The sequence below is a fragment of the Festucalex cinctus genome, chromosome 3 (genome assembly GCF_051991245.1).
Source record: "Festucalex cinctus isolate MCC-2025b chromosome 3, RoL_Fcin_1.0, whole genome shotgun sequence".
NCBI classification, from domain to species: domain Eukaryota; kingdom Metazoa; phylum Chordata; class Actinopteri; order Syngnathiformes; family Syngnathidae; genus Festucalex; species Festucalex cinctus.
The window spans coordinates 26,100,267-26,125,193 of record NC_135413.1 but is presented as its reverse complement, the minus strand read 5'-3'; the positions used below and the strand labels follow the sequence as shown (position 1 = coordinate 26,125,193).

The following is a 24,927-nucleotide window of genomic DNA, read 5'->3' as shown; positions in this document are numbered from 1 at the left end:
CTCCCTGATTACTGTTTATTAACCAGTGATTGGTGTTTATTTTGCACTTCATATTCGGATAGTGATTTAAAAAAATTAGGTTGGGTTGATGTTATATTAGCATTACCCGTTCGGTCATTGTTTTCCGAAGTAAAAACCTGGATTTTACGGTATTCTCTCATGAAGGACAACAGAAATCAGTGAACAATTACTGTTGATATGCTGAAATCAGAGGATGTGGACAATTTAAAATTTTTAAATTGAAAAAATGGCACCAAATGATTACTCAATTATTTATTTACTCATTTGCTCCCAAAAACGTATAGATATGTTCTATTTTAAATGTTTTACATGTCCCAAAGACGGATTTATACGTTTTTATGTTTTGTTTTGTGTTTTTTATGCTAGAGCCTAAAGAAGGCTTTGACACAGCCTCTTCTGAACTAGAGAGAACAGTTGAAGCGATGGTAATTATTACAAACACGGCCAACAGGTGGCAAAAAAAGTATAAGAGATCAACCAGGGCCATGATATAAACAGGTTGATTTCCCCACAGTTCTAAACAGATTTGTGAATAATGATGAAACCTAGCTCTATTCTAATGCTAATTGCTGCAAAACGGAAACAGAGAAATATACTTTCTTTTCCTGATGAAAGAAGCCTCTGATCATTGTTTTGGCAGGTTCCATGTTTTTATAGATATAGAACACAATATTCTGTGGGTCTTGCAAAATCTGTCAAAATCTAGTAAAACAGCCAGGAGTGAAAGGGATTGCTTCTGTGAAAATGGCTGTGAGTGAATGAGTTAAAATAGCTGTCAATTAATTTGATAATACTTGTCGATTAATCGATTAATTGTGACAGTTCTACAACTTGCTCATCTTTCTTTTTTTTTCTCAATTACTTCAAATGCAGATGCAGTTCAGCTGCACTTCCATTAGGCAGCGATCTGGAGTAGGTCAAAAGGCAGACTATGCCCTGGATTGGTCGCCAGTCAATCACAGGTCACGTACGATGATAGACAACCTTTCAGTCGGTCACTGAGCACAACTTGCATCAAATTCAGTTGAGCGTACTACACCTTGCATGACAGTTTAATCCACAATCAATTTCCCACAAGCCATACAAATCTCATAAACTGTCATTTTTTTTGTAGTTACTGAGCAATAAACTGTCATTTTTTGTATAATTTTGTCCTTTTGATGCCCACACATACTTTTTTTTTTGTCAAATATAAATCACCATGTCAGACATTCCTCCCTTATTTCCTCTCATCGCTGCCTGGTGGGACTCCATCCAGAAGAGAACCTGATCATCAATCGCACTCTCAACCTGTTATTAAGCCCATAGAGGGGAGTGTGTGTGTGCGTGTTTGTATGCCTGCAGGGTCTGTTGAACCCGATTCTCATCCACACAAACACGCACACACGCACGCACACACACGGCTGTGCTATTAATAAAACTTCAAGTTTGTGCCTCCGGGCATCATCACACTGGTCTATCTTCCATGCTGCAATCTGACACTACAATTAGTCCAAATCTTAATCTTTTTGTGTGTGTGTGTGTGTGTGTGTGTGTGTGATTGGGTCCAGCCGGTTCTGGATCAGTTCTTGCTTGCGCCTGATTAGCAAGCGTTGAAGAACCAGGCTCCAAATGAGATTCTTGCACCTCAGGGCAAGTCTCTGAGTTATTTAATTATCTGATAACTGAAGGGGATATTAGAGGACTGGACTATTAGCATATTTTAGCATCTGTTGTGAATAGCATATTAGGTACATTTGAATATGTCCACAGTTGGTGTTATTAGATACTCGCGGGATACTTTATTAAGTGAAACGTAACATAGATTCTCTCTACAGTGTTTTAACCCTGATTTGCGGGTTTAATGGGACAATATAACACTACTTACAGGCACATATTCTTTATCCTCAGCGAAGAACGGCTAATATTATTGGTGCTTATGAAGGAACTGATGGATGGATGGATGGATGGATGGATGGATGGATGGTTCTGATTTGGTGTTCATTTGCACTAAAGTGAATCAGCCATCTGAAAATATCTCGTCTGCTGACTGAGGTGAGGGACGGCTACAGTCACGATAATCGTGTTGTGAAATTTTCATACCGTTACCTCTCTAGCATTAGTGTACCGGTAGATTCGTGATGGACTTACAGCACGTTGCAAATTGCATACAAATAACTCCAGCAGGCTGGTTGAGAGAATTAGTCGACTATGTACATGAAGATTAAAGTATAAACAACACAACATTACGCTTTTAACAACTCTGACATGAGACCCATGCCTGTAATTCATTTTTTTTTCTTTTTACAGAACAAGCTCCTGCCTCTATTAGGACGTGTCACAGCTAAAAAAATAATAATAAAGAGCAACCCCTTGACCACGCACCTGTGTCCAATATAAAAGTAGCAGTGTCACCTGTGTCTCCCTTTCACTTCTTCATCCACACCATTTGATGAGGCCCTCTTGATATGCGAAGCGAACTCGGTCCGCAGAGACAGAACAGAGCTAATAACAATTCTGCAGGCAACAAATTGGACTCCGGCGACAGTAAATAGCAAACCAATATTAAAAAAAAAAGAGGGCTGACTGAAATGTACACAGAAGCCCGAACGGAGGCGACAGATAAGTGCAACAATCAAATTGCAACGCCGGCGCTTTTTAGCGTAATGGCATCGTCTCATCTGCGTAACTACCGCATAATGTGTGTGTGTGTGTGTGTGTGTTTATGTTGCGTTGATTCAGTCCGAAAAATAATTGATAGCAGCCTATCACATGTTCTCTATGTGAAAACATGGTGTTCTAGCTAGAGATGTGAGGTGTTTTTATTTTATTCTGATAATGTTTAGCAGAATAAAACTCAGATAACCGATTAATCGGCTGGTAAATTAAAAATATAAATACATTATGAAAAACCACATTTAGTTTTTGCTCCCTCAATGCTTACAACAATAAAGATATGATTTGCAGGCAGAAAATTTGAAGTGTTTTACGAGACTTTGTAATTTAGTATTAAATTTTTCAACAGTGTAAATCTGCAAAAATCGGCCGAATTTTGGGGGGGGGATAATTAGATAGCAATATCTTTGACTTATGTTGTAATTTTCTGATGCATAGAGAAAACCAGGAAAAGAAATCCGCAGTAAATGGGAGGATGGGGGGGACTCAACCATTTCTGACAATTTTTAGAAGCCATATTACAGGTCAATTATGGCAAATGGCACTTCATTAATATAGCGCTTTTCCACCTTTCAAGGCCCACAAAGCTCTTTACATTTTGACTACCCATTCACCTACTGATGACACAGCATCAGGAACAATTGGGGGCTCAGTGTCTTGCTCAATGATACTTCGACGTGGTCACAATAGCATGGGATCGAACCCGCAACCTCTGGGTTGGGAGACAACCACCATACCACTGATCCATGTTGCGAACTGATCGCCAACAGATATCAGCCAACCGATTAATCAGTCAGGCCGTAGTTGTAACCATTTTTTTTTATTTTTGTTATTTTTTTTTTTTGAGTACTGCAATATCAAAATGCATTGGTATATTCCAGAAAGGAGTAACAAATACTTTGTTAATGTACATAAGATTTGTAAAGCATATGTACTTTCTGACAACTTATTACTTTTACTCCCTCCATTTGGTACACTTAAAAGCACACTTCTTTCAACATAACCCTAAAAAATAAAATAAAATAAATGACTTACAGGTGATTTGATTTGAAGTAAATGCAAAAAAAAAAAAAAAAAAAAACACCGCTAACAAACAAGCTAAACTCAGCCCTTGCCCAACATTACAAGCTCATCTCTCTGTCATCTCTCTGTCTTCAACTTTCCTATTTAGACATGTTTGGCCACCAGGGGGCAATATAATGCAGAAACACATGAAGAGGAGTTCTACAACTGACTTGGTAAGCTAATATGATTTTTTTTTTTTTTTATTTTGCTGAGGATAAAGAATATGTTCATGTCCACAAGTCAAAGCAAAAACAAAATCGACCGAGTGGCAGTTTTGCAGAAATACAGTACGGCAGTATGGTAACATGGCAGTGGAAGCACATCAGGATCCTCTTAACTTCACGGTTGCAGTGCCCCGGCAATGCTTTTACGCCTCTAATGGACTGCTTTTTACCGCTTGCGTCATTTTGTCGCCCTCACAACAACAACAAAAAAACATCTGAATAAAAAGCAGACAGCGGGCCCAGTATGATCAAAGTGATTCTACGTCAATGTGTTTGGAACATTTGTACCCACATCAGGTACCTGCGCATCACAAATTTGCTGGGCAATTGGAGCGGTTAATTCCGCTGCCTTTTTGCCAATAAAGCAGCAACCATGCAGGAGGACAATCCATATTTGAGACAAATGTAAGCAAGTGAAAAACCTCCGCTGCTCTTTTGATGAAATCCATATTCCTCTGCTGGTTTGAACGAAGGGTGGAGCGGGGTGAAAAGTGACCAACTGCCAGGCAACGTGGCAGCAGTTATTAAAGATGTCTCGTCTCGTATGAGGCCATTGAGCAACTATGTCGCCCTTCTAAGTCATTGACTGAATCTCTGGTACACAAAAGGCACAGCCCCGCCTCCATCCATCCATCCATCCATCTATCCATCCCGCCTCCAGCAAGAAACAGCCGCAACAAAAGACGAGCCAAACATTTTGTTCTGTGACGCTCGCTGATGCTTACTTACACACAAACTAGCACAATATTTCGATTGTGCAGGAGCCTGAAAGTCACTCGGTTTGTGAGTAAAAAGAGTGACATCCACGTCGGACACCAGATTTTATAGGATGAAATCGTATAAATTGTTACTATATAACAATCAGACTTATTTTTTTGACGAATTTGGCTGTGGGTCTACAGCAAAATATTAATATGTAAGTGCAAGTACGCTTAATAAGTAATTATGTAGGAAACGTCCCAAAATGTTAACCACTACATAACAATGAGACTGGGCTCTGTTTTGTGAATATGGACCAAAAAAATAATAATAATTTGTGAATATGAATATGGTAAAAAAAAAAAAAAAAAAATTGTTAACATATCCAGAAATTGAGTGTATCAATGCTAAACAATGTAATAGTAACTTGTAGAAAATAATAATGACCATATTGTATAAGATTAATTAAGAGTATTTTGAACACTCAACACTGCAAAAAATGCACTCCAAAAAATTAAGTAAAGAAAACAATTAAAAACATTCCCTCACAAACTCAATACAGACAATATTAGGCAAACCCTTGGCAATAAAAGTGAAAATCTTCTTATACAGAGCAATTGTTCTATTTTTTTAATCCTACATTTTAACATTAACAGTATATTTATTTTTATCATAAACTGTACTAGTTTCATAATACATTAATGTAAAAAAAAATGTGTGTGTTTTTTAAACTCACATAGTGATATTTTTGCCACAAAAAAAAAAAATGGTCATATCACAACAAAATCCAATATAATTATTTATTACTGCTAACATTTTGTGTTGTTTATTGCTGTCATTTACTTTTTATTTATGGGTTCTGCCTGAAATCACCAAATTTCACATCCTGGTTACTTGCAGCATACAATGCACTTACATAATTTTTCATAAATTATGTAGAGCCATCTAGTGGCGCTTCTTGCAACTGCAGATCAGAGATCGTCTCTGATTCGACCAAAATTGCAATCATTGTTCAAATTCACGCTGAACGACATCACTACTTCCTCCAAAATGCGCTATTGAAGATGTTGGCCTTGTCTCCCGCGAACGTCAACAGGTTACAATACATTGTCAAAGAAATTGTACTGCCATGATTGTATTGCGCAGTGGAAAACTTTCATTTGCAGACAATGCATTTGATCTCATTTGATGGCACACCTGACAGCGCTGCTGCATTATTATCGCATCGCCTGAGAGTAGTTCAGCTGTAAAACATGCCATCCATTCAAATAGATGGAAACAGGTGCTGGGAATGCCAAATTGTTTCTGCAGGGGTGTGTGTTTGGATGTTAAATGTTTTACATTCCATCTGCTTCACATTTTTTTCTTTTGTAGAGCAAGAGCTTGAGGGGGCTGAAGTGCTTATTTTTGTTTTCATTCGTAAATGTTTGTGCAATAAAAAAAAAGCAAAGCCAAGTAATGGTTGAAGTGAATTCTGATGGAATGAAAAGTGTGCATGAGCCACATCCAAATATGTAATTTCTATTTGTTGTATTAATCAATGGAGTTTCCATTTTATTTTAATGGTGCCCACTCAATCAGCTCTCGTGAAAAAAAAAAAAAAAAGTAAACACGCAAGAACTGTGAGCTATTTTTTTCCAAAACGTTGACTGCAGATCCCAAGGCAACCAATGGCTAAATAATAAGGTGCTTGGACAAGGAAGCTAACAAGCTAACAAACACTTTAGCATACCTCGAATCACACAACGGATTCCTTGTGGAGAGTTGACGATGATCAAGACTGGTCGCCCCCTCATTCGTCACAGCAAAGATAACACGCCGTTTGACAGGAACCAACTCGACCCCGGTTTGGTGGGTTGGCTTTCGGCTGCAGCAGGTCCCCATCCTTCCTTCCTCCAAGTCAAAAGCACCTCAACGCGAGATGATTCGCGACTACAAACGCCTCACAGCTACACACGGCATGGTTCCCTAACCCCTCTGACTAATGTTTTTGGCGACCCGGCAACCTCGCCCATCTCGTTCCACTGACACAAGGCCGATTGTGTCCTCCAACCAGGCCAAGCTTTGACATGGTCTCAACCGTCTTGTTGTTTGTCCCTCAATCGCGCCATTGTGCGAGTCCTCCTTTGCTCCGGGTTGGACACAGATGGTCACCCACCGCAATTTCCAGTTCCAGACAAATAAGGCTTCTCTGTGTTTTTGCTCGGAGGAAATGGCAACCTTGTTAACACAGGTTTTCATGTCTCAAGTTCTGTTGCCCTTCTTTGTTTTTTTCACCTACAACTCTGATGTTGTTATTGCTTGATTCCGATTTAGCAGATCTTTATTCTTTTTGTTAGATCGGTCGGGCCTCTCTGGATACTTGCCACGCACATCTATTGTCATGTCATTATAGTTAAACCAGGGATGAGCAACTGCCGATGCAAACCATCGTGCCCACACTGAGACTGAGTGGCCCTTCAATTCATTTTCGAAAAATCTTTTGAAAAACAACAACAACATGTTTCCTCTACTACAGTGGACCCCCCTCATAAGTGCGACCGTAGATTCATCTGTTTGATGATTTTTTTATTTATTTTTTTATTTAACTCATTCAAACCCAAAAACGTGTAAATATGTTTTTTAACACTGTCCTTCATTCCCAAAAACGTATTTATAAGTTTGGATGCTTTTTATGCAAGAGCATACAGAAGGCTTTGATGCAGCTTCTGGTATGAAGAGGTGGCTTAAAGCAATGGTAGTTATTCAAAAAAAACGACCAGCAGGTGTCAGCAGAGTATAAGAGATCAGCCAGGATCATGTTGCAATAAGCTCTTTTTGGGAATTTGAATGAATATTGATGAAACTGTAATTGCTGCAAAACGGAAACAGATACAAAAAAATTTCCTGATGAAATGAGATGCTAATCTTTCTTTTGGTAAGTTCCATGTTTTTATAGCAATCGAACACAATATTCTGTGGGCCTCACAAAATCAGTCAAAATCCAGTAAAACAGCCCAAAGTGGTTACTCCAACTGAAAATGGCTGGGAGTTAATGAGTTAATTACCTTTTTTTTTTTTTCTTTTTTTTTTTAAACACATAATGGAGGTTTATTTTTTTGGAAGATTTTTTGTGGTTTACAAAAATAAAGAAATAAATTTTAAATCGCCCCTATGACCCTGCCTAATGTTTCTAATGTATTTCAATGGGTGTGAATTATTGTCGCTATTGGCGGACCGGCACATATTTTGTCTATATTTAAAATGGCATTATACGCATCTGGTTAGGAAGTGCATGGTCCTCCTCTCTGTGGCACCTCAGTTGCACTGATGAAAAATTGTGGCCCATCCCTGAGCTACACAAATGATTTTGTGTAACCTTCTTAACTGAAGTAATCATCTGTGTAACTGACAACAGTGAAAAATGTAATCAGTTCACGGCAAAGGTGGTCGTTTCTTTCTCATCCTGATAAGTTTACATGACTCATGTTAGCAACAGCCGACGAAACAATGTCTTCAATTGTATCATTTTGTATCCTTGACATTTGACTTGTACATCTCAGGAGTTTAGCTGGTCCTTTTGGGACTGGAAACCACTTAACCTTGGAGTCCAATATTGTGGCCCGCATTTTCCACTCAACTTTATTTAGGATTCTTCCAGGATAAAAACAACAACAAAAAAGCATCAAGCTAATCTAGCCTAACCTATCCCAAGAACTAGCCCTGTGATTTGAGCTGAATCCTACTGTACCACCATTTCGGACTGATACATATACACGACAGTGGCCAAATAAAAACAGAATTTTTTTAGTTGACAACATTGTCAAAATAATTACCTTTCATACAGACCTGCAAAAATGACTGAATACACTGTAAAATGAATGCCAGGCAAGCAGTTTGCAACATCAGTCATGCTGGCGTATATAGCTTTAAAGCTAACACATAAATGACTACAACGTCTTGGGCTGGTACCCTCAAAGGTTTTAGGTACTGTATCCTTGAGACTTGACTTCTACATCTTGGGAATTTATACATGGATATAAAAAGTCTTCACACCCCAGTTCGAACGTCTTTTCTTTTATGATAAAAAATGAGACCAAAACAAATCACTTCAAAACTTTTTCCGCTAATAACGTGACCTGTACCCTGCAAGTGTGCACACTGCCAGAATAAACCAATCACATTCAAACCTATGTTAAATGGATGGGCGTCAGTACACAAACATAATCATATCCAATATAGATTTTGTTTGCACACTTTGACTACTAATATTTTGCATTCAGCTTACTCAAAAACCAATTCAGCTATAAAACAAATAATTGTTTTGTAATAAAGAAAAAAGTTGACCTGATATTGCTAAATATTTTTCACACAATTATACAATACAAAATACACTTTTAACTCATTCACTCCCAGAAGCAACCCCATTCGCTCCCGACTGTTTTACTGGATTTTGACGGATTTTTCAAGATCCACAGAATATTATGTTCTATTGCTATAAAAACATGGAAACTACCAAAAGAAAAATTAGTCTTTTCTTTCATCAGGAAAAAAAACGTATATTTCTATCTGTTTCCATTTTGCAGCAATTAGCATTAGAATATAGCTAAGTTTCATCATTATTCACAAATCTGTTTAAAACATGGGCCCTGGTTAACCGCTTATACTCTGCAGCCACCTGCTGGACGTTTTTGTAATAACTACCATCGTTTCAAGCAATCACTTCAGTTCAGAGGCTGCATCAAATCCTTCTGTATGATCTAGCATAAAAAAAAAAAAAATTAAAATAAAACAAAAACGTATAAATACGTTTTTGGGAGCATGGTCATATTTAAAATAGAATGTATTTATAAATTTTTGGGAGCAATTGAGTTAAGTGCCACCTGCAGAGGGATTCGGGGCATCATCCTGAGAGACATCCAAGAGAGATGAGACGTGAGCCCAACTGCCCAAGGAAGCGCTTTAAGCGGCCTCACCAGCAGCCAAGCGCCAGTCAATGAAAGTGCTGTTTGTTTTTTTTCTGAGAGGAATCAATAAGTGGAATCGTCAGGCAAACTAATCTCAATTTCTAACCTTCGTTTTGATGTCTGAAAAGCTAGCAGACCCTTTGAGAGGAAATAGCCCACATACTGTAACTTCTGTTTGTGTTGCAGGTAAACAGACACAGATGTTCTGCAGTTGTCACGCACACGAAATGTGTTGACATTTTGACTGGGGGCATGAAAGAGATGCCAGCGTACACGCCGATGTGCAGCACTGACATTTTATTCCAAGCCAAACGCGGCACAAAGGTCAAACATTCTCTAGATGACTTCATATACATCCCTGCTAAACCTTTTCCGAAAGATGGCGGGCGATATTAGAACCCCAGTAGGACCGATCACCGTACGGAGTGGCCTGAATAACTACCAGTCAACCTTCCTGTGTTTAATTCAGATCCCTCTGCGAGATTGGGAGGATTAATACTGCAGCCTGAGGGCCAGGTTAAATATTCAGGACATTTTATTTTCAGGCCCACTTCAAAGACACACACTGAAACACCTAAATGGGCCTCCAAAAATAACACCTCTGTTTAGAGACGAGTGTTGCTTTGTGGCAATTTTCTTGCTAATCTTGCTAATTAACCTGGTTGCATCTCAATTAGACTCATTCTAGTTCAGATGTGAAACCAAAAGAAAAGCTAGCAGAAATCTGTGTGGCTTTTGTGGGAAATTGTGCCACTTATTGGGTTCTATCTCGCACTAGATATTGTATTGAATCATTATGTTTCTCACCTTGCCAATTTTTGCCTATTTGCTTATTGTACCACCTTAGGGACACACTATAGCATTTTAGAGGACTTTTTAGATGTCTTATGTCAGATTGTTCAAAATGCATTGTGTTCTTGCACTGACATACAGCAGACAGTATTGCTTGATTTTTGAGGAACGTCAAAATTGTACTATTTTTGATGCAACTGCACCTCATTTTGGCATCTTATTGGCATCAGTTATCATTCAAAGTCTGCAATTGGCTGGCAACCAGTCAGGGCCAACTGAGATAGGCTCCAGCTACCCTTGTGAGGAATAAGCGGTCAAGAAAATGGATGGATGGATGGATGGATGGATCATTCAAAGTTATTAAGTTGCCTGCTTAACAACTACACGATGAGGATTTTGAATCCGATCGCCAATCATTGAGTTTAAAAAGATGATAATCAATTACAATTACAAAGACCGACCAGTCTATCCAATCTATTTAGAGAACTTGCTTTATCGGTTGGTACTGTACTGGCCTAGCCCACAAATAGCCAAAAATCTGCATATAATTGATGGCCATTGAAATATATTTGGGAAAAAAATAATAATTAAACCCTACAAATCCTCCCCAAAACTCTGATAACTAATCAAAACGTGGAAAATTGGAGTGCAAAACTCCCTACGTATTTACTATTTAAAGCTATTGGACAAAAAAAAAAAAAGGTGGGGTGGGGTGGGGGTCTGTTTATGCTGCAGCAGCACAAAATTGAAATAGTGTTTTTCTGTAATGTCTTATTTTGCAGATCCAATCAATGACATTATTGATCGATCAGAAAACTATTTCATTATATTACAACCGATCCCACTCGGGTTCGAGTCCAGGCTCCGGCCTTCCTGGGTGAGAGTTTGGACGTTCTCCCCTGTGTGGGTCTTCTCCGGGTACTCCGGTCACCTCCCACATTCCACAGACATGCTTGGCAGGTTAATTGGGCGCTCCGAATTGTCCCTAGGTGTGCTTGTGCGTGTGGATGGTTGTTCGTCTCTGCGTGCCCTGCGATTGGCTGGCGACCAGTTCAGGGTGTACCCCGCCTACTGCCCATAGCCAGCTGGGATAGGCTCCAGCACCCCCCGCGACCCTTGTGAGGAGCAAAAGAAAGAAAATGGATGGATGGATGTTTGTATTACGCTAGAAAGAAGTGGAAGGAGCTTCAAAGTAACAAGTCGAAAGAAATTCCACTCATTTTGTATTTTGCATTTGTACAGGATGTGCGTGAAACTGTGCAAAGTCCTCTCAGATAAGAAGACTGAAGTTCCATTCTCATCTTCAAGTTTAGAGTAAGTGGGGAGACTTTAGGAGGAGTACTTTTAAGTCCCATCCTTTCTCTCAGCTTGCTTTGTTTGCCATTCTGAAGCGTTGAAAAGAAGTACGTGTTGTGACACACACACAAGCACACGCGCACACAGCTGTCGATAAATCTTTAGCCATTGGTGCTGCTTCGAGACGTCAGCGAGAACACAGTGAGTCAATCGTGATTCATTGTCTCTCTCGTCTCACCTGACGCATTAGGCCCTGACATTTATATTATTTAGTATTGAAGACCTTTATGAAGGAATTTTCTTTTTAAATTTGAGCTTTGAAATGATTTATTATCTTTATGTGCAAATTCCACTGCAATTCATTTACAATCAAGGCCCAAAAAAAAAAAAAAAAAAAAGTCTTCAGGCTTTTCGAAATGTTTAACTGGCCGCCTGCTAAAGATCCATGAATGATCCACGCCGTTCATCCGGCTTGGGAGCTGACATGTGGCGAGGCTGGTTATTAATTGACTACGGCAGGTCAAAGTCTGCCGGACGAGTCGTAAGGCCAAAGTGTGACAAATAAGAGTTTGTGCAGGTGCCGATTCTGCTCGTAAAAATGCAACGCGGACAACCATGTGGATGTTAAGATGTTGTCCTCGGGCTTTAACGTTTCACTTTCTCTCCTCCCCCAAAAAAATAAAAAAAAAATAAAGAAAACACACACATTAAGCGTTTTGCACCTTCGAGCAATGAAAACAATGTGTTGTTGACAGAGATAATAGTTGTCTGGCAAAACAAAGTGGCCTCTCTATTTGTTTTGAGGCCTGCCGCACACCAAGCGGCCACTCAGACCCGCGCAACGGACGATTGGCTCTTGCACGTAATTGCGACCCCCGGTGTATTTATCGGGAAACAAGACATTGAATGTCACTTGGTGTGGACTGTCTTTTTTTTTTTTCTTTTTTTTTTTTAATTATTAAACAATAAGGCGTGATTTGAAAATTGTTGACAAAAAAAATGGTATCCTTCACTTCATCTGGTCCATGTTCAGTGCAGTCCACATGTTGCCACACAGCACAGCAACTACCTTCAAATAGGCTATCTGACAAATTACAAGTTTGAAGTTTGACACCTGTAATGCTAATTAGAGGATCCATCTTGGTTGAATGTCTGTAGCATTAATATTAATTTGTCCAATTGCATTACACGGATATCAGTGATGGGGAGGCACGGTGGATGATTGGTAGGGGTGTGCTCAAAAAATCGATACGGCAATATATTGTTGCGGGCCTCATCACAATACACGTATCGATACGCAGGCGTCAGAATCGATATTGCTCGTTAACTTTAAATCGGCAGTTCACGTTTGCCTTTGCGGCTTGCATTGTACCTAAAAAATCAAAACCAGCAGCGTCTTTGAAGTTAATTGCCTTCAATTAATGCAAAAAGAGATCACCGGTGATTGGACACTGTGTCTTGCTAAGAAAAATGAAAGCAGAGGAAGAATGTCAACATTTATTTATTGATAAACTTAACATGGCACATGTCTCAGTATACCTATTTTCCTATATTTTGTTTAAAAAAAATAAATAAAATGTGTCTTATTTGGGATACATATGTATCGCGATACGTATCGTATCGTGGCCCCTGTATCGTGATACGTATCGTATCGTGATGTTGGCGGCAATACCCAGCCCTAGTGATTGGTTAGGACGTCCGCCTCCTCGTACTGAGGACGCAAGTTCGAGTCCAAAACCTATACAATATTTTAACTTTTTTTTTTTTTTTCCCAACAAATAACCAAAAAGTAAGGTGTTTACACAATTAACTATCAAATTAGTGGGGTGGTTGCTCATTTTTAAGCTTCAATGTGATCCAATTTTGTATTTATTATTTACTTTTATTTTTATTTATTTTATTTTTTATCTGGAACAATCTGTGCATTGGGCATAATGATTCAGTGATTTTTGTGTTTTTGTTTTTATATATAAAATACGATACAACTCTGCTACCACTATAAGCCCTTAACATTTTCTTACATATTAGAATTTTAAGCACCACCCCCCAAATAACATCCAAAAATTTGTACAACTTGCTTGGCCTCTGATTTTGTTCTTCATCTGTTGAATGACGTGAATGAATGAATCACATGAAGGAGTCATTGTAAACCTGAACAAATCAAAAGTGTGCTTATAAACCTCCATTGCTGAAGGTCTCTCTTCTCATTCAGTACTTCTTGATGACGAATCTTTCCCGGTAGCCCTCTTACGCTTTCGCTATTCTTAGGATAGTCATTCATGTCACCATTCATGTACGACGCTTACCCAACCTTCACCCGATGTAAGACACGCTCTGAAAAAGTAGCAAAGTGTTCCACTCGATGTTCAGGCCACACACACTACTGCCATGATGTAAGCTGATTGGAGATAAGCCTCTTTGTCGTGGCCTCCCGATAGCATCATCGAGTCTTTCGCGTCATGACGCTTTCAAGGTTTTTCACCTTCTGTGTATTTGTTTTGGAAGAACAGGCAAAATATGTGTTTATAATGACAGCATTTTAGTTGGGTATTAAAGATGTTCGTGCATAAGTGTCAAAGTCAGGCCCGGGGCCAGATCTGGCCCAACACGTGAGTTTATGCAAAGCAAATCTTGTGCATCAACTTCAATGATTCTTGCTCTAATCTCCCAAAATTTCAAATGCAATCATGACCAACATGAAAATAAAATAGCATAGTTGGTATTCCGTCAAAACAAGGCTTTTTGTAATAAGTAAATTCAATATTGTTGCAAGCTAACATGTAACAACTATGCCTATATGGTCAACTAAAATCATTCAAAATTTAATTCATACTGTTGCACATACCTTGTGATTCGATCTGGATCACGATTCATAGGCCACAATTCGATTCGATACGATTAATCCCGATACAAATCTATCAGTCCATTATTGTGGGGTTTTTTTTGTTTTTTGTTTTTTTGTTTTTTTTACTCAAATTTAGGAAATACTAATCAGTAAACTTTTACACTGTAAAATTTGTCTGAAAATGTGTTTATTTATCTGAAACTTCAGGCTTATACCTGTGAGCCACTGTATTTAAAGGGATACTTGACTCATTGAACAATTTTCAGCAGTGAAAAGTTCATATTTAGTCCAGAATGAATTTGATAACAATTTTTGATTTTCATGTACAATTAATACATTTAAAAAGTACTTTTTCGACTTGCTGACTGATGATGACATCACCTGTGCTGAGGAAGTAGGTAACAGCCAATCATGGCTCACCTGTTTTCTGGGTTTGGACAGTAAACTGAGCCATGATTGGTCATTGGTTAAGTAGAAAAAAAAATTTAAAATAATTAAAAATTACTTTTTAAAGGTATTAATTGTACATGAAAAATAATGATGTTACCACATTAATTATAGACAAAAGTCAAAATATTAACTTTTTACCGCTGAAAATGGCTCAATAAGTAAAGTATCCCTTTAACAAACAGGTTGCAATCTGTTTCATGTTTGAACAGCATTTAAATAAAATATTAAGGCTTAATGTATCATTAATATAACATGTTTCCATGCTTAAATTGTGCACCCGACCCCTAAGTAAGGCGTTTTGTTGGATATTTCCATCAAAAATGAATATTTAAACATCGATTCGGCTGCATATTGAATCGATACGAGAATTGTGCCCTGTAATATTGCGATATATCGCCAAATTTATTTTTTTTTAACACCCCTACATACAAGTTAAATAAAAGTTTCAAATGAAACGGTACTGAGTCAGGAATTCTTTCACCTGCCACTAGAGGGAGCCCGTACTAAACTTTGTGAATCACCGGTTTATGTGTTGTATTGTACTACTGATGCTTTACTTGCAAAAAAAATAAAAAATCACTTAAAAAAAAATTTTTATTCACTTTAAAGTTGCAATTTGAGAGAAACGTGACTTAAAACACGGCTTGTAGCTAATACATGATTTACAATGGTGACTATTTCTGCACTTTCCATTACTCACTATGGGAAAAGCGAGCTCATTGATTGCAGATTAGAGAAGCGATGAAGGCCACGGGGACAAACCCCTCTTTCATTTCGCGTGCGATCGAGTTTCTTTCTGCCCATCGTCACGCCACGCTCCAACTCCATCCCTCAACTCTCTTCTACCCACTTCCCACAGCAGAAGCCCCTTGCGAAGAGGGGCTTCCGTGACTGTGGGTGAACCCCTGTGACCTCATCCATATACAGTACACTACAGTACGCTGCGTAATAATACTGAAATCTAAAACAAATATCCTGACCAATAATTAACCACACACACAGCAGACAGTACATTTGTGAGGGGAAGCGTTGAGTCCAAATGCACTACATTGAGTCTACAAGCCGGGGCGGTTATTCAACAAGTCCAGGCAAAGTAAACTTCACCCGGTGGGATAAATATGTCAGCAAACAGCCAGCAGGCAGACGAACATTGTGTCACCGTGTTTATCAGCCCAGTGTGACTCGCTATGACGGCGCTAAGAATTATGGGAGTCGGTTCATTGATTTCACAGCTATGTCTACTTGAGCGACCACAACATTGGGTGCACCTGAACACACAGGTGCTTTATCAAAAAAAATGTAGACATTACGAAGTTATAGTATGGATGGATGAAAATAAAATAAAAGATAAGATACATCTGAGCTACAAAGATCTAATACAAGAGGACAACATTTCTGCCAATAATAATGCTAAATTTAAAATGTAATAATTGAAAATAAAATGGAAAAAAATATATTGTATATAATTGTTTTGAATTTAATGGGATTGGCTAAAACAAGTACAAGCCAAGCTTTCGCCAAAATTTGATATTAATGGGGAAAAAATGGACAAAAATACATACATTCAATTAAATCATATTAAATATAATAATTTGGCTACAATATTAGGTACACCTTAACACACAATGAAAGACTACTATAAAATACAATTAAATAGGTAAAAACAAAACTTAATAGAAAATTAAATTTGGACTGGCATAAGCAATTTATTTACTTAACTAATTTGCTCCTAATAACGTATAAATACGTGTTTTGTTTTTAATGTTTTACGTGTCCCAAAGACGTATTTATACGGTTTTTTTTTGTTTTTTTTGTTGTTGTTTGTTTTTTATGCTAGAGCATACATCAGGCTTTGATGCAGCCTCTCAACTGCAAAGAACGGTTGCAGAAATGGTAATTTTACACAAACGGCCAACCGGTGGCAGCAGAGCAAAGGAGATCAACCAGGGCCATGTTGACAAAAAAAAAGCTCAATTACTCACAATTCTAAATAGATTTGTGAAAATTGATTAAACTTAGCTATATTCGTCCTGCGTTTCCGCACGGGCATTTGTTGCTGACGGACGCACTCTTCCAAAAACAAAAATGTTCATCCATGTATGATGCTTAGGATTTGGGCTCGCTTTAAGACTAAAAAGCCAAAATATTAAGTAACTAAGAAATAAGAAAGTAATGAAGTCATTAATTGCAAAAAAAATATATAGGGTAATCGATCAACATTTGTCTATGACAGCCCTAAATATTTACTAAAAAAAAAAAAAAAAAAAAAAACACATTCATTACATATCGCTTGTGCAAGTGTACCAAATGTTGTAGCCAGGGAGTTTAAACTGTGCAAGAAATGTCATAAAACTCCCCCACGGGACAAAATGCTGTCAATATCAACTTTAGAGAGATTTGTCATGCAGTAAGTTAAAAGCGTTCAAAGCTTTTTGCATTAAATATGCCGCAGGGGATGTTTTGCCTGTCGCTAGTGTCACTGCAGGCGACTCGCATCGTTTGAATATTAACTTACTTCCGGGCTGAGGCAACCGAATATCGTCTTGGCTGATGACAAACATCAAGGTGGACAAATGTGGTATGAAAATACTGCAATGGGGCCACTAGGGGTTGTACAGACAACTGTACTGTACTTCAATGTTAAATGCAACTGAAAAAAACACTACTGAAAAAAAACTATCACTCCCGTTATCAACATGTCAAGTCGTCAACTTGACTTTAATCCAAAAAATAATTAGAATTCATGCAAGTCCTAGTAGCCATTGCCATGGTTCTTCAACCACAAACACTACAAAGATGCCAACAAAGTCTTTGTGGTTGCATGTTGCCGCACGCAGGCCCAATGTCAACAATACATCGTGTTGAAGTTTTATCATATTAATCCAATCACATACAACAAACTCAGGAGGTTTTGCGGGGTTAAATTAGCAGTGTTACTTTCATTTCTGAGTTTATATTAACAATAACTTGAAAAACATGTAAAATAATACAATAAAAAGCACAGTAGACAAAAATATAAGATTACGCTAACAAAATAAAAAAAAAAACTACAGAAATATTGCTTGAAAAATGTCAAATTATTACATAAAATCATTACAATGTAAGAGCCCGCAAGGCAAACAACACAATGTATGCTACAGCTCTCGCTTTTGTGTACATAATAACATGTCCTTGAGTGTTGCAAGTTGAATATTGCAAAAAGTTACAGTATGTTATTGGGGGGGGGGGGGGGGGGGGGTCGTTATTGGACAAAACAAAAAAAGATGAGAGAGAGAGAGAGAGAGAGAGAGAGAGAGAGAAATAAGACAACAATGCCTCTATGAAAGTTCACTGAACACAACAACAAAAAATGATGAACATTTCTTTCTGCTTTCTGACAAAGATATGTCAAACTGACGCAGTGTATCACCAACAACTGCCAAGGAGAACTTACCAGGTGTCAGATTTTTTTTTCTTCCCTTTATTATCTGTGGCTGATACTTGCGCATCCCTAATGTATAGGTACAAATACACTATACTGTATATGAAAAAAATGTCATGTAATATAAAACTATAGACAAAGACTATACACTTGTATTCCACGCAAAACAATTAATTCCCATGAAATGCAAATGCAGGTGTGGTATTGGTGTACCTAATGAAGCGTCCCTGGGCCTTCTCGTAGCAACAAATATGCTTAACGAGCGGCAGCCATTACTTAAAGCTCAACGCTTCGTTCACGAACACTTCTAAACAAACTTTTATTCCGTACTTACTCGATAAAGTAGCTCGCTCCTTCGTCCGTGAAGCCTTCCTCCCATCCCTTGGGCAGGTCTGAAAACACGAAGAAAAAAAAAAAAAAAAAAAAAAAAGCACTTGAAAGTTGAAAGGCGAGTCGTGTCGAGAGGAACCGAGCCTGCCGGGGCTACAGGAGCCGCGACTGCCGCGCTGCTAGCTTACCTGAGCGGATCATATGTCCCGAGTTAACCGGCTCGGCGGAGCGGGGGTGCAGCCAGGTGGTCTCCCGCGTAAGGTCGCTTGTTCACGGACACACGCACGCACAGGAGAAGGGGTGGAGGAAGGCGGCGAGTGGGGGAGTAGGATGGGGGGGGGTGTCGGAGGTAGGGGAAAACACCTGTTACGCCGAAGCGAAGAACGAAAATGGGCGAAAAGGGCACGAAAGGGAGCTGACTCACTTGATGAAGAAGACCCTCCCGTCCCCGCACACGCCATACGTCCAATGTTCGGGCAGGGAGTCCCGGCCCAGAGGCGCCGCCATGATCCGCTTGTCCTAGTTCATCTCTCGGTAGTCTCCCCAGAGAGACGCGATCACTGGCATGGGCCGACGCTGCCTTCAGGGACGCCGTCGACAGGCGGACATTGGACAACTGCTCGTGGGAGAGGGAACTGATGACTCAGAGCTGATGAGGAGCATCTCTTATTAACCTTATCGTGATTTTTCTTTTTTCTTTTTTTTATGTGAAATAATTTGTACGATCGCACATAATATCTGAATAAATTAGTAATACAAATTAAATTTAGTTTAAGAAACACATTTTTTTTTAAATGATTCAAAAAGTAATAAGTGGGAAAAAATCGCATTGGAACCTTTTGCATTTTGTAAAGGCTTTATTTTTTTATTTTTTTTTTTAAATACTGCACTACTGTTGGTGTACCTATATTGAAGACGAAGAGTCCCAATAGTGCTTTAACCCACAGAATGCTGGGGAGCTATTAGATAAAAAATAAAATAGTAGATTAAAAAATAAATGATGGAAATATATGAAAATATTACAAAACCTAAAACGGAAAAAAATCTAAATAAATATTTTATGAAAAACACAAAAAGATGAGAAAAATAATGGAACAAATACAAAAGTATTGCACAAGAACCAATGTCCTAAAAAGTAAAAAAAAAAAGAAAAAAAAACTGAAAATAATGTATTAATAGTAATAGTAGTAATATTTCAATATTACACAAAAAGCTAAATATTAGGGGTTTGTTTTCACCCCCCCCCCCCAAAAAAAAAAAAAAAAAAAACAAATCAAAAATATTAGGTGGGATAATAAATATATATATATTGCAAAAAAAAAAAATCCTGAAAAAATGCAAAAATATTACACAACTCTATTTATGGAGCACTTTCATATTAAGGGGGAAACAATTGGCCCAAAAAATATTAGGGGGAAAAAATACCACACAAAAAAAGTATTTTTTTGACAAAATAATATTATCTGGAAAAATACAAAAGTTTTACAACAGTAAAAAAAAAAAATTAATAAAAATAAATAAATAAATAAATAAATATATAAATAAATAAAAAGATGATTCAACTCAACTGTATTTGTAGTACACTTTAGTATTAGAAGAAATATCAGGCAAAAACTATATATATTTTTAAAAAAATCCAAAAAATGTGGGGTTTTTTGACAAAAATATTAGATGGAAGAACAAAAAGGTATAGTATAAAATAAAATACAACAAAAAATACAAAATGATTGCTCAACGCTATTTGTAGTGCACTTTAATATTTGAATAAATGTTAGACAAAAACAACCGTATATATAAAAAAAAAAAAAAATACAAAAAGATTAGATGGAAAATACCGAAAAGTCGACAAAAACATTAAATGAAAAAATGCGCTAATTAAAAAAAAAAAATCAAAAAGATTAGACTAAATATTTTAAATATGAACATATTACACAACAATATAAACCAAATATTAGCTAAAAATACAAAAATATATGTGAAAAGGAAAAGTATTAGAAGTTATTGCATTAATGTTACACAAATATTGGGAAAAAATATATGTATGCAAGGTTTAAACATGTATTATGCACATATGAAAGTAAGGATTATCCTAAAATAAATAAATAACAAAATATACTGTACATACAATCCCATCAATACTGCAGATAATCGGCCTATGTATTATACAAAATTCCTATTCCTTCTAACTCTTTACAGTAAACAATTTGTGGTGAACACATCTGCCTCACGATTTGGATTAGATCCGAAATGGACCCTTGTAACAGGCGACTCATTTCAAAATTCAACTTCAACCTTAAAAAGGTTACACACAGGCCAGTTGCGTGTTGTGTTTTGATATCTGCATGCAACAAACGTGTCATTGCTGCTCCCCCAGTCATTCATTATGACACACATGCACGTGCACGGTGCATCCACAATCACTTGTCAGGAACGCTGAGTTCATCGGAATCTCCTTTTTGCATCCTGGAGGAGACGTGTGGCGACGTGCTTGTGACAACACCCACTGCAGCCATGTCATTTCCCAATCCGCTGTCGACAAAAGAGAGAGAGAGAGAAAAAAAAAAAAACAATCTTTTACCAACACGTTCATTCCCCTTGCTTGTGATGGAAAAACAAAACACATTCTGGACATGTTCCAGGCCCCATCCCAAAGGTGAGCACATTTTCCAGCTCTTTTGTGTGCTTATCTCAAAAAGCGCTTTTGCTCTGCAGCACTTTTTTTTTTCTTCTGAAAAAAAAAAAAAAAAAAAAAAAAAAAAAAAACTCCAGACAAGGCAGGTTGAGGAAAGGGCGCGCAGAGGTTGGATCTCTCTTGTGTTTGCAGAGAATTTGTGTGGACAGATAAAGTGTTCCCCAGGAAGAAAGAATAATGGAAGGCAGTCGCAGCCAAGTGCTGAGATCACCGCGTGCTCGAGTAATGTTTTGGTATAGTCGTGAGAACACGAGTAGGGAGAACTTGGGGTTTGTTTTACTCAAATCAAAACATTGAGAAATTCAGCTAGAACACAGGCAGACTGGGCATGTGCAACATTGTGGCGCGATCACGTCAGAGTCTACTGGAACTCAAATTGAGAAACTATTTGCAAATAATATAAGACCTGAGTAAAACCAGAAAGTAGCGGAGCTCCGGGAAACATAAATATAGACACACACAACACTGTGGAGCGACCTGAAACGCTAATTGCTAAAGACAGAGTAGCAAGGTAAGGGGAAAACTTGGCAAAGTTGCCAGAAGGCAAACATAGACTAACACAACATTGTGGTGTGACCTGGAATGTTAATTGTTGTTAAAGGAGGTGAACAACAACATGGATGAACACAACGTTGTGGAGTGACTGTATGTCAAAGTCTACTGGAATGCTAATTGCTATTAAATACAATACAGCCACATAGCATAAGGTCCAAGTCAGACTGGGTGCATTTAAAAGAAAAAAAGTTGCATGCACTGGAATTATGAACACAACGTTGTGGAGTAACCCACACATCAGTCTGCTGGAATGCAACTCGTCAAAAAAGTACAGTCTCCACAACATAAAATCGGAAGCACACTAGGTAAACCAACAGTATTAAGTTTGAAACAGGGACGCACACAACATTGTGGAGCGACCAAAAATTGGAGTCTGAGATATGTCTGTTAAGGAAGCCACCTCTACATAATGTAAGGTAGAAAGCACAGTAGGTGAAACTAATAAGTCTGATATCTCCCCAGAACTGAAACACGGACGCGCACAACATTGTGGAGCGACCTCACGATAGAGTTTACAAAGACTTTCATTCTTTGGATTACAACATGGTCGGTTTATTATTTTTTTCATCTCAGCCAGTGTCTGAAACAGTGATGGGAAAAGCAGACACGCACGGAAACACATACAAGGTGCAGAATTCCGGAGCTGGATTTCAATTCCGCCCCCACAGCCCAAAACCTCCGTCCCTCCCTCCTTCTCCCACTGCAAACACCAAGGGTCCCTTTGTGCACACACACAGCCAGGGGGGCAAAAGTGCACCAATATGTCAGCCAAACATTCACATTGTTTGAAGTGAGATGAGAAAGAAGTGAGCCAAACTTACATGGATAAATCACGTTTATCACCTGGAAAGGGGGCGCGGAGCGAGGCACTCACTTCTGCCGCCATGTTGCACACATCAACTGAAAATGTATATTTAAAAAATAAATAAATAAATGAAAAACAAACAAATAGATAAAACACAAATAAAGAAACAAATACATACATAAATAATAAAGCTTGGTGTTTTTTGGCAGAGCAATGCAAATAAACAGCAGCAGCAGAAAAACACGGAGCGTAAAGCTCGCACGTTATTCCAAACACAAAAAGCATCCTTCTGGCATGGCGCCACCGCCACACATTGTGTCTTGTCTTGTGCAAATGAGGGCTAAATAATGCATGGCTGAGCACCAAGCATCCACTGACTGCTGACTGCTGCTCGCAGGCCTCACTCACGCTCTCTTCTTTCGGCTTCCATTTCAACATACTGACCGCAAATTTTCAAGTCTGCAAAACAGCTCCATCGTGTTTACTTTATTATCGTGATTGTAATTTTTACAACTGCTCTGCTTGTTTAGCTACGTTGGTCCAAATGAAAAGAACATTTCTCAATTTATTGCGGTGTACATGTACACCCACTATGACCTCATTATGACCTTTTCAATATTAAAATTATGTCAATATACTATTCTATGCATGGTTGTATGATAAAAAATGGAGAAAAAAATGTTTATTTCTGGTAAATGTTTACAATTTTAATTCAGAATATATTTAAATTACATAATTATATTAAAATACATTACAATTATATCAATTCACCCTTCTATGGATATTATACTATTATATAAAATAACATATTTTCATTAGTGATATCACTCTATTTATAATGTGATAATTAAATCATATTAAAACTATATCAAGCTACTATGCTTGATATATAATTATTTACATAATTATGATCCATCATATACAATATTATATTATATTATATTATATTATATTATAATATATTATATTATATTATATTATATTATATTATATTATATTATATTATATTATATTATATTATATTTTCTTGAATGCAATTACGTAAACAAAAATGCCACACATTCTGGATTAATTAGAAATCAACTGAAATATTGCAAGCCTTTTATTATTTTTTTTAATATTGCTGATTATGGCTTACAGCTTAAGAAAACTCAAATAGCCTATCTCAAAAATATTAGAATATTTCCTCTGACCAAGTAAATAAAAATGCCATAATCAGCAATATTAAAACAATAAAAGGCTGGCAATATTTTAGTTGATTTGTAATGAATCCAGAATGTATGGCATTTTTGTTTATTTAATTGCATTACAGAAAATAATTGACTTTATTTATCACAATATTCTAATTTTCTGAGACAGTCCTATATTAGTGATTATATAACAGAATATATCAAATTAAATATTTTATATTCATTCCATTTTAATTCTACTGACAAATGTTACATGCAATCTAATTATAGCCTATAAAATGTAAATATTTTCGAGTAAAAAAATAAAAATAAAATTAAAGTACAGTATAAATAAAATGTTAATTATTTCAAATATAATTAAAATAAAATATATACAGAAAATGATTATGATTATGTGAAAGTATTTTTCTGTACTATGATAAAGAATACGAATACTAATCGTTTGTCTCAATTTAAATCAATTTTAAATTGGATTTTTTTATGTCACTTTGCCACCCTCTATAGGCGGTCCTTATGTACTGCAACGAATGACTTCAAGTAAGTCTTTCTTACAGTTACGTATGTGCTGTAAATTACACACTATAGAACCCAACCCCGTACCGTACATTTCCATTTCTAGTGGGGGTGTCATTCTGCTTTCTTTAGCTCCAAGTAGACAAGGCATGGTGGAGTGCATGTCTTCACCACATGAGGGCGGCCGAGCACTTTTTGGCAGCTCGAAACTACCTACGCTCAACCTTCTCTGTCTGACATTGAGTTGTCTTGTAGACTGGGATGGTGCGCTGAAAATTAATGTTACCCTTAAATGACCGCTTCAAATCTGAATAAAGCCTCTTGTGCCTTTTTAGGAATGTCTTCTTGAGACTTTTTGTACAACTCATCTTTTTTTTTTTTTTTTTTTGCCACAAATTCTGGAGTAGTGAAAATGGCCCAAAAAAAGA

General features: G+C 37.5%; 1 protein-coding gene and 1 long non-coding RNA gene across 10 annotated transcripts in view; both read right to left on the bottom strand.

Annotated features, from left to right (window-relative positions):
- LOC144016251 (pleckstrin homology domain-containing family A member 7-like) overlaps positions 1–19,368 on the bottom strand; it is an 87,312-nt gene extending 67,944 nt beyond the window's left edge. For all 9 annotated transcript variants that reach the window (XM_077517123.1, XM_077517124.1, XM_077517127.1 and 6 more), the window contains exons 1-3: positions 19,169–19,368; positions 18,933–19,009; positions 18,749–18,806 (exon numbers count right to left, since the gene is read on the bottom strand). In XM_077517123.1, coding sequence (XP_077373249.1) covers positions 18,749–18,806; positions 18,933–19,009; positions 19,169–19,251 — 218 coding nt within the window. In that variant the 5' untranslated portion in view covers positions 19,252–19,368. The remainder of the gene's footprint in view (positions 1–18,748; positions 18,807–18,932; positions 19,010–19,168) is intronic.
- Positions 19,369–20,409: 1,041 nt separating this feature from the next.
- On the bottom strand, positions 20,410–23,097 carry LOC144016792 (uncharacterized). Its single transcript, XR_013283010.1, has 3 exons — positions 22,975–23,097; positions 22,813–22,891; positions 20,410–21,273 (listed from the first exon to the last, which is right to left on the bottom strand). It is a non-coding gene; the product is annotated as an uncharacterized LOC144016792 (long non-coding RNA).
- Positions 23,098–24,927: the final 1,830 nt, after the last annotated feature.